This window comes from Alexandromys fortis, unplaced genomic scaffold (genome assembly GCF_014885135.2).
Source record: "Alexandromys fortis isolate MF-2015 unplaced genomic scaffold, M_Fortis_MF-2015_v1.1 scaffold_102, whole genome shotgun sequence".
In the NCBI taxonomy this organism is placed as follows: Eukaryota; Metazoa; Chordata; class Mammalia; order Rodentia; family Cricetidae; genus Alexandromys; species Alexandromys fortis.
This window is the reverse complement of record NW_026067984.1, coordinates 4708356-4719122: the sequence shown is the minus strand read 5'-3', so window position 1 is coordinate 4719122 and position 10767 is coordinate 4708356. Positions and strand designations below refer to the sequence as shown.

The 10767-nt window shown below is 49.7% G+C and overlaps 1 protein-coding gene across 5 annotated transcripts in view; it reads right to left on the bottom strand.

Moving 5' to 3' along the window:
- Tmem154 (transmembrane protein 154) overlaps positions 1–10288 on the bottom strand; it is a 32125-nt gene extending 21837 nt beyond the window's left edge. For 4 of the 5 annotated variants that reach the window (XR_007594746.1, XR_007594747.1, XM_050158848.1 and 1 more), the window contains exons 1-3: positions 9621–10288; positions 169–420; positions 42–80 (exon numbers count right to left, since the gene is read on the bottom strand). Coding sequence is in view for 3 of the 5 variants with exons in the window: in XM_050158848.1 (XP_050014805.1) it covers positions 42–80; positions 169–420; positions 9621–9684 (355 nt within the window). In the remaining 2 variants the exon portion in view is untranslated. The other variant, XM_050158850.1, reaches the window with a different exon arrangement.
- Positions 10289–10767: the final 479 nt, after the last annotated feature.

Below are 10767 nucleotides of genomic sequence, written 5' to 3'. Positions count from 1 at the left end.
CCCCCCCCCCCCCCCCCCGCCGGCACCAAGCAGATACTCACATGTCTGCAAGACACTCTGAGATCCTTGGCTAGAAGGCTCTGCGTAAAAGGAGAAAGCGGATTGTTTCTGGCAGCTCGTTGAGGTGTCAAGTCGTCATCCCAAAACGGAAATGCAGGAGTTACCTACCTTGCTTGTGTCTCCTGCTTTTAAGGTAGACAGCAAGGAGAACCACAGATAAAAGAATGACCAGCGCCGCCAGGGGGACCGCCACCATTAGCACGAACTCCTGCGGGTCTGGGGGCTCATCAGTGTGTGTAGAATTCGTATCTGCAGTTAACACTTCCGTGCTCACCAGAGTCAAAGCGCTGGTTGTCACTTCATCCGTCTTGTCTTCTTCTGTGGTGCTGTATCCTGAGTGCTCTAACTCATCCTCGGTGCCTGAACATGAACAAGATGGAGAATGACGTGGAGACAGGCCGACATGTCACGGTTCCCGTGAGTTTTAACCACATCCTAGATGTGTTCGGTGGTGAACGTGGTCCACTGGACTTGACTTTCCCGTTCAGCGTGACATGGAGTATTGGTTAGACCTCAATGAAGCTCAAGCTGGGAGTGTATTGAACATGGAGTCAACGCTGGAGGCGACCCTTCTACAAATGCTTCCCTCCCTCCCCCCCTCTCTCTCTGCTTTTTGCATCTTTAATCTGCAGGCCTACGCTTTGAGAGGCTCCCATAACAACCTCCCATAGCTCTCCCCCTGTCCTAGCCAGACGTAACCTCATGAACAGCACCCACCCCTCCAATAAATAACAATAAACAGGCTGAAGGAAGGCTTAGTGTGTGCCACGCACTAGGATAAACCCCACGCCCACAGACACAGGGCCCACCCACCCACCCACTCCTGTCATCTATTTTGACCTGTGGATCTTTCCTGTCCACACTTTGCAGACGAATGGGCGAGAATGTCTTTCCCTGGGGAACGGGTCCTGTTGTTCCGCCTACATTCTGACGATGCACGAGGGATTCCTTTTGCTTGCTTGTTTGTTTTTCATTTTGAAAATGTGAGCAGCTGGTTGTGGTGGTGCATGCCCTCAATACCAAAGTGTTCGAGTGTTGTCTTGTTTTTCTCCCACAGCCATTGAGCAACAGGCTTTGAACCCAACGGGCATGGGGGAGCCCATAAACCACGACTTGGCCTCTAGGTACCTCAACAAACTCTAGTCTTCTCTAAGGAACACTGGCCTGTGCTTTGGGAATGTCGGTGACATTTTTCACAGCAATAGGGCCTAGCACCAGTGGTGGAGGATGCGAGATACTCAGGAAGTGAGTCCAGCTGTGGGCACCGCAGGGGCTAAGCTCCCCAGGGCTTACAGCTTTTCTCCTTTCGGCCTCAGACACACTGTGCACCCAGGACTTCCCCGCTCTGTGCTCATAGCCAAGGGACCTGAGAAGAGTTTTCTCCATTTTTAGAACCTGCTCCCTGAGAGTACCCCCGAAAAGGCCTTCTCACCTGCCCTTCTCATAGCATCATTGAAGGCAGACATGTGTTGTACCAACGCTGTGCTTTCCAGGCCCTGGAGTGGCACACCGATACTGCCTTTGTCTCCTAGCCATCCTCTTTCCTTGTTTGCTTTTAGCTGTCCCCCAGGAGTCCCCCTTTCCTCCTTTATAGTCTAACGCTGGATGTCGTTCGGGACGTGAGTGATAGGGATGGGGATAAAGCTGGCGAAGCTGGGGGTGGGGTGAGTACAGATGGGTGTGGGGAGGAGGGGTGTCAGTAAGCACATGGCAGAAGAAATCCTAAGGCAACGCGTGCCGTGCAGAAGGCCCTGTGGAGATCACCCGCGCCTGTCTGCGGGGCTATCAAGAGGTTTCTGAGGCGGCGTAGTCGCGGTCATCTCAAGTGGACCCCGTCACAAACCTCCCAGGGCTTTTCCGTTTCATCCTTCTCTCTCTGCTCACTGAAAGGGGGCAGGAGCCATCAGTCACTTGACGACGAAGTGAAGCTACATTTCTTCATCTGACTGTTGAGCCCCAAGTCGCCAGGCTCACTTAGGAGGGTCCGTTGACCGTATCCATGCCAACACATCTGGGACTCACAGTGCAGACACCTGGCGAGGACCCTGGGGGAAATCTTCATGAGTGGGGGACGAAATGAGATGGGATCTAGAAGCTCCAGCAACCAAGTCACATGTGAGCCTTCGTCACCATGTTGAGGACGGCCACTGAGTGGAAATGACTTTGCTTCTTGGTGGAGCAAGCCAGTTAACTTCTCATTTTTGAAAGTGGAACAAATGTGTAACGGAGATCTAGGTTTTGTGGTTCTGCTGTGCTGTGTAGTTGGTACTGAGAGCTGGGGAATGAAGGCCGTTTGGCTCTGGGGTGCTGGGGAGCATATGCTCTACCGCTGAGTGACACCCCAGTCCCCCTTGGTTTTGAAATGGGGGTGTATTTTATACCAACCGACAGAGTACCACACTGCTGAGGTCCTGTGAAATAAAGCGCTGATAAGAGAATGTTTCCTAACTCGGGAGAGCCTGAGATGCTGTCCGCCCGGCCCCTGTGCTGGCCTTTGTTGACCGGGCAGAGGGTGTGCCCACATGATTTCGGTACTTAGAACACGGACAATGAAACGGAACAACGTACACCCGGCGTCCCATGCTTTCTCCTGCTCTGGAGTGACTGGCCATCTATGTGACTTGAGGATGCTCAAAGAAACTAAATGCAAGACTCCCACCTACGTGTCACCCTGACATCTGCATAGAGAAGTGAGCAAAGAGGGAAGAACCCAATCTGCGTTATAAGTAGAAAAGGAAAAAGAACAGAAAACTGAGGGGGCAGAGCATGAAGCCCTGGGTGCAACTTCAGCTCTGGAGAAGCTACAATTCCAGCTCTTTGGAGGCAGAGGCAGGAGCATCACAAGTTCAAGGTCATGCCTGGCTACATGAGATTCTATTTTGAACAACAAACTTTAAAATACAAAACTAAAACTAAAATCTAAGGGTACCTCTGGCAGTTCTGCCTCGACCACACAGCCCTCCTCCTGTGGTGATATTTCATTTGTATTTTAATAAATAAAGCTTGCCTAAAGTTCAGAGAATAAAACAGCTGCACTGATCAGCCTTACAGACCAGGCAGTAGTGATACACACCTTTAATCTCAGTAGCCACACTAATTTGTCATAGAAACTTCAATCCCAGAACTAGAGAGGATTATAAAACAGAAGGAAACAGCTCTCAAACATAGCCTCACTCTGAGATTCCTGGAGGCAGGATCGCCATTTTGACTTGAGGTAGAGGTAAGAGCCAGTGGCTGGCTGTTTTGCTCTCTGGACTTCACGAAAGCTTTATTTATTAAAATACAAATGAAATATCACTACATCCACCCCCTGCTGGGGCACGTAAAAGCCCGATCTCACCCCAACCCATGGTCTCTATATCAGAGGCTGGGGCGAAGGCTTTGGTGCTCTGGGGACTCCAGGGCACAGCCAAGGCTAAGACCAACCTCTAAGGTCTCTCACTTCTAACCCTCTCTTGGGCAACCTCAACTTGCTCTTGTTCTACTGTTTGTTCTGTAAAATGACAAGAATCCAAACTCGGGTCCTGGGAGCCTCGTACCCAACCTATGAGCAAAGAACAACGACTCAAGGTCTTCATTGAAGGCGGAGCCCCTGGAGATGCTGGCCAGGATACGTTAGGGGAGAAACAAGGCAAGCGCAGAGCACTCCCCTTGCTGACTAAGTCTGAGAGGTGTGAGCCTGGCTTTAGAACCTGCACCTCCCAAAGAGGTCTGCAGACGGCATGGCATGGTGGCTCGAGCCTAGAGTGGTTGGAACTAGGTAGGAAGGTTCATAAACCATGGATTGCTGGGTACTTCTCACGGTGTTCCGATGTGGTGATCCTACTGTTCGGACGTAGTGCTCCCAGTGTTCCCAGGCAGTGCTCCTACTATTCCAATGTAGTGCTCCTGGTGTTACCATGTAGTGCACCAGTGTTACCATGAAGTGCTCCCAGTGTTAGTATGCAGTGCTCCCAGCGTTACCATGAAGTGCTCCCAGCGTTACTATGCAATGCTCCCATTGTTCCCATATAGTGCTCCCAGTGTTACCATGAAGTGCTCCCAGCGTTACCGTGTAGCGCTCTACCATGTAGTGTGCCCTGTGTTACCATGTAGCGGGCTTCAGTTAGCTCCCAAGACAGTAATCTGATCTGAAGGCTGTGGCCTGAATAATTCCATTTTGTGGTCAATAATGACCAGCTGTCCCCAACTGTCACTGTCCCTCTGCTTCACGGGTTATTTGATGCTATCTAGAGATGTAGCCAGGATAACGGGGCGTGTGTTTTGGAGTCTTCTGCAGCACACACAATCCGCTGCCGAGCGACAGCCCTAGGCCCAACTGTGTTTCTTACAATCTTCCTAGTTACTCTGGTAAATACGCTTGCTGGGCTGAGACCTACTGAGCTAAACCATAAACAAGTGGACGAAATATTAATTTTCCACTACTCCTGATGACAGACTTATTGACCACATGCAGAAAGGAGACTTAGGAACGAAGTGAATGTATATATACATTATTAAGCTGTTGAGGCTTTTCTAGCAGTAACTTTTTAAAAAATTAATTGTTCGGTATTTGTGCAACCTGATGGTAGGGTGGCCAGAAACAAAACTGGGACAAATGGTCATACCAGACGTCCTGGGTACCAGCCTGGTTGTGAAGGGGTGGACGGTGTGTGATACACACACAGATGCTAGTGCCAAGCAGGACACGACCACTGATGCCCTGCCCTTTCCGAGTTCTCTGCCCATAAAGCTGTGCCAAGTTATTATTATCCATGCCAGGTGGTGGTGGCGCACACCTTTAATCCCAGCATTCAGGAGGCAGAGGCAGGAGGATCTCTGAGTTCGAGGCCAGGCTAGAGAGTGAGTTTTAAAACAGCCAGCACTACACAGAGAAGCCCCTATCTTACAAAAAACAATTATCACCTGGAATTATTCCCACCACGAACTTCTCTATGGTCTGCTCTTGGCTGTTCAGTGCTCTCCTGGCCCCTGGGAGTCTGGTATAAACAGCTGCTTACAGACGGAATGACTGACGGAAATGTCAAATAGGCCCATGGGGCTGGGACTGCGACTCCACGGGAAAGCATGCAGGAGGCACTGGGTTCCACGGAGGGCAGGTGGGGCTGGGGTGGCACTGTCAGTCACTCGTTTCCTGGCTACCAGGTTGGCTACCCTCCTCATCCTAAAACTTTCCTCCTGGGAGCATGTGGTGTGCCTCTCATCACAGAAACAGAGCCCGAGGGTGGTTTTCTTTCCAAAGCAACCTGGACTGAGAAAACAAAAGCTGGAGCCACAAACCCTTAATGCAAAGCTGTAAGTCCCATGTGAGGAAAGGTTGCTCATGGCTCTCGTGCCCCGGGGTGAACACTCACACGTGAAGGCCACGCGGTTCCTCCCCTCTGGTGCAGAGGCGTTGTTGATTTCATTGGCTACTCTGCAGTTCTCTGGGTCTGATCATCTGTATTCAATGATGGTGATCACTCAGGGTGTTTGCCCTGACACCTGTCTTGAAGAGGTAACCAGAGCACACAGTCAGCTGAGGCAATCCAGGATGGGAGTACGGAAGCCGCCGTCAAGCGTGGAGTCTGATCGAGCACGCGGGAGACCCAAGCCAATGCCTTTTTCATTTCAAGTATTTTGTTATTTCTTCCTTTTCAGGAAGCTTGCTTTTATTTAACCTAAGGCTGACTCTTGTTTGAGGTTTTCACTTGGCAAGTCTGCAATTTGGGCTACCTGGCCACTCTTTATACCCTGGAATGCCATTCTAGCCTATAACACTTGCCAAGTCTTTAATAGGTTAACATTACATAGAACGGAATACGAAATCCTTACTTGGACACAGAGGTGCATGTCTGCAACCCTAGCACTCAGAAAGCTGAGGCAGGAAAATCACAAGTTTGAACCCCAGTCTAGTCTACGCTTTAAGCTCTGGGCTCTGCTATCTGAGATCCATGTAATTGGTTCTCTCGTTTTTATTTTCTAAATCTGGCGATGTCAATCATAAATAAGCGAACAATTTTTTAGAAAGGGTAAAGCTAACGTTTAAGTAAATCAGGCACAAAAACAACCTATTGGCAAACCTCGGCAACCACTGGGATCTGGTTTCTAGAAATGACAACCAGGTGAGGAAGCAGGAAAAAGGAAGATGGGGATAATTCACATAAAACAGAGACATTCCCAAACCAAGGCAGGCAGATCTCTGTGAGTTCGAGGCCAGCCTGGTCTACAAAAGCTAGTTTCAGGACAGGCTCCAAAGCTACAGAGAAACCCTGTTTCGAAAAACAAAAACAAAACAAAACAAACAAAAGTTAAAGCTATACCCACCAGGCCATGACCTAAAGAGTCACGTCAGGGTGGATAACAATATTCAGCACTCAGTGTCAGTTGGGACAGCCCTGACCCTGTGGAAGCCAGGTCTCTTCAGACCTTCAATCTGGCTTAGTTGTCTTTATCTTTCTCTCTGGCCACCTCCCTGTCCCTATATTACTCCTGGTTATTGACTGGCCCCATTTTTAGTTCTGTTTTGATGGCTTACATCTCTCCAGGGGTGTTACACCCTCCTCGTGCAGCTCCCAGAGACTGAGTCCCACTGTCTGCCTGTCCCACAGCTGAGGTGAAGCCCCAGGTCCAGCCATAGCCTCCTCTAAGCTCAACATAGCGGCGGCTTCATTCCCAGTGTGTACTACAGAGGAGGATGCTGCACTTTCCAGGAGTTAGGGGTTGGTGGAGAGAATCTGGAGTTCAGTTAGCCAGGCAAGCCATTCCCTGCACGCCAGACTCTACCCTCAGGGCACTCAAGACTTTCCTCATGACCGGGAAGCTGTGTCCAGCAAGCAGCAAGGTTCAGTCTATATAAATGGTAGAAGAAAACCATCCAGTGGATAGCAGCAGACACAAGGTGAACACAAGGTGCAAACAGCCAAGCTTAAGTAAAAACCAAGGAAAACATACATATGTCAGACTTTCTAGAAATGCAAATAATGATCACTAAAATCAAAAGCTCAGTGGGCGGGTAAAGCTGCAGAGAGGCCCTGCAAAGTTCCTGTTTCTCCACATCGTGGGCCGTACTTGAGCGAGGGTGGTGCAAACAGTAACAGCCAAGTACAGGGCACGCATCTTCCCAGAACCGCACGCATCCTGAAGGCCCTCCTCAGTTTCCTGGAATCTGGGGCTGTAGACATTTTTAAGCCCCATCCCCTATTTGGTTTGCTGTTGTTTTTGTTGCTATTATTGTTGAGGCTGGGTCTCTCGCTATGGCCCAGTTAAGCACTGACCTTAGTCCTTCTGAGTTCCCACCACACCCTGCTGGGGTCACAGGCATCAATATCAGTATGCATCTTTTTTCCTCTATTCTTTTCTTTGTCTTCTCCCTCTCCTCTCCTCTCTTTCCTCTCTTTTCTTTTGCTGTAGCTTTATATCTCTAAGGGTGTTGAGACCCTGGAGTCAGATCTCAGCTGTGCGCAGGCCATTCTTTCTCTCCGGGTTCCCACACCCCAAAGCTAGTGGTCAGCTCTAGCATCCTGGTCTTTTTCTTGCTCTTAACTCACAAGCTAGTCCCCAGCATCTCTGCTCACTCTGCCTCTACTCCAGCTCCTGCTTCCCCCCCCCCCTTTTACAGCAGCCCACAGTAAACTCAACTCTCAACGTTGCTTTTCCTGTAGACAAGCATCAAATCCAGTCCCGTTATTAATATTCAGAGACACAAAGATGGGTCCTCCTCTCTACAGACCTCAGTTCCAGCTTTCGGAAGATCCTACACTGGCCTCAGCTGTAGAGACTTCTTTTCAACTGTGGTCATCAATTTGGTCAAGATCCAAGAAAACCTATCTTCCTTCTTGCCTCCTGCTTGTTTCTCCGGGGATAATTTCACTTGAGACGGTTCTCAATTCTGAACCAGCCTGTCCACCGGAAGGCAGGCTGACCCACAGGGAATGAGGCCGGCCTCCTGCAACTGCACCATGTCACCTTGCTTGTTTGTTGCTGGAAACGCTTTGTTTGGGGGTGGACCTCAGAAGATGCTTGCACTAAAGAGAGCGGTACTGTCCAGGAGGTTGGATTTTTCTGCTAAACATCCACAGATACTTTATTTTTAATAACTAAATATGTAAATTAAAACTAATCTAACTCGTGTTCTTAAGCAGCACTGGCTCAAAAGGATATGCACAGATTACTAAGCTTTTTGCGGACCAGCCTTTCCCTGGACTAATGTCCTAATATGCTGCTGTTATTATCTAGCTCTCTGTGAGTCGTATTTTTGCATCTTTTAGATGGGGATGCAGGCAGGGTCCAGGCAGCACGCTTAAAGATGCTCTCTGCACAGTAGTGCAACAACACTTTCCTCTCTGACTTCTGCTTTCAGGGACTCTGTGCTTCTTAAAGATCAGCCTCATAGGTATTCCAGGGATGGCTTTAGTAATTCAGTAATTAGCAATTTAACAATTACTGAGTTCCTAGTGTCTGCTAAGCTCTGACAGAGTTTAGGAAAGTCAAAGACAAATAAAAGGCGATTTTTTTTTTCTGCAAGTCCTCAAGGCTCCTTCCAGCTTCCTCCCAGCTCCAAAGCACAGGGCACAAAACAAGTATGGACTTCTGGTCTCACTTTGAAAGTAACACACCCACCCCTCCCGTGCTACTTCAGACACTAGGGCACAGCACCTAAAGAGTGTCCTGCAAGGGAGGCCGAGAGGCTGGGAGGCATACCCACCAACCTCTAACCTCTAGAGAGCTTCGGTCTCTGTGACTTCAGTGCCTGATGTCACCCTTCTATCTAAATAACAATAGCACATTTTCCTTCTGCTTTAGACACAGCCCTTCCCTAGAAGCAGGCATTCTTCCACCCAGCCTCAGAAACCATGGGCTGCACGTGTATTTGCAAAGGGAAAGTCAACAGATGCAAGTGAGAGAGTTTGTTGTAGCAACAGCCACGAGAGCCAGTCAACGGCTGCTCAGCCTAGAGTGTTGAGATATTGTACTGTCTCTCCTGGTCATCACATCAGCCTCTAAAAATGTTCGTGAGTAACAATGGGCGCGGGTGCGAAGGAAACATCCCCTATGGAACCAAGATCAAAGAAAACCAGATCAAAGAATTACCTGGATGTTAGAGCGTGGACGACCGGGCTCCTGGTAACTCCTTTCCATTTACATCTTTCCCCACATCCTCGCCAAGAGTTAAGTTCCATACCCTAGCTGCTCCCCTCCCTCCCACAAGGAGGTTTTTGGAACCAGCCGAGCTCTCAGCTATTAAAGCGAAATCATTACTTCTGTCTTTTAGCAGACTGGAACATTCTTTTCCACGAACTGCCAAAAAGTTTATGGTTTTCTTAATATGCCCTGTAAAGCTGATTAATTACAGGGATCATAAAAGGCAAAGATAGCCAGGGGTTTGGAAGAAGCGAGAGGGCGCGATGAACGCAAGATCCGCCCTCCAGACTTGCCCTCCCAAACAAACTTAATTTTCTTCGCTCTTAAATTTCACCAAAAGGATTAGGCTTTCTGAGTGGGACCCTGCCCGAAAGAGTTCCGTAGCTGTTGGCACCCACAGGCTTCGTTATCCTCTTTCCCAGCAGGAGGTCGCTTACCCTGGTCGGAGTGACCGAGCGCCAGTCCTAGGGCCGAGACCAGGGCGATGCACAGCGCGGTCATGTCAGCTGGCTCGCCTGCGCTCAGGATGCTGCGGAGCCCCGGCCGCCCTCCGACGCGCACATTTCCTGTTTCCTGCTCCTTTGGGTCGGTGCTCACTTGAAGGAGAGGTGTTTGCCTGATTTTTAGGAAGTGATGTAACTCTGCAGGAGCCTGTCAGACTGGCAAGGGTTGCAACAGAGTAGCTGCTCGCCCAGCACTGATTCAGTTAGCACCTCCCTAGCCTTCGGGAGTCTGGGCCTCCACCTTTCTGTCCCTGAGAACCGAGTCCGTTGCTCAGGTGTCACTCAGCATCGGGAGGGAGCCTGGACCACAAAGACGGTCTGACTTGGAAAGTCTGCCTATCTCTCTGGAGGATCTCTGGAACTGTCCAGAGCCTTGGATAGCACTGACCTGAACTCAGTGCTGATGCCTGAAGTCAGCGCTGTCTGGTAATAGCCATTAGCCACATCGTGTAGTGTGTACCGGACCGAGCCTCGTGCGAAGTGCACTTTGACATGAAGTAAACTTAATTTTCAATTTAAACAACTTCACACACCTAGTCGCTGTTGGAATGGACAGCAGAAAACAGCCAGTCCGTTGCTCTCAAACAAGCCAGGCTCATTCATCTGTCACACAGGTTCCATTTGGACCTACCGACAATACTGAGCCTTGCTTCCCTGGGAGAAATATCCTTGCAAAGAAGATTCTGCACATGGGAGGTGCAGGTGGGACATGGACCTGTATGGCCTGACCTTTCTTCTACATGACAGTGCATTTTTCTGCCGAGCTGTTAACCAGAAAAACAGGATTGCATAGGATTAGGATAAAGCTAGAATAGCTACCCAATGGAAACAGAGAAGAAGGAGGGAGGGTCTTTTGCATACTGGGGCGGCTTGAAGGCTTTGGAGCCCTTCCTTAGGTGGATTAGCACCTAGGCACACCACTGATTACGGAATTTGTTGTGATAAGAGGCAAGCGTCAGATTCCTCTAAGGCCCTGTCACCCTCCTTCCCATCCTGTCTCAGGGGAGCTGCTGGGCGATTGGGGCTGGGGTTCCTCAGCCACGGACACAGCCATGAACTTGCTCTCTGGTCCACAGCTTTT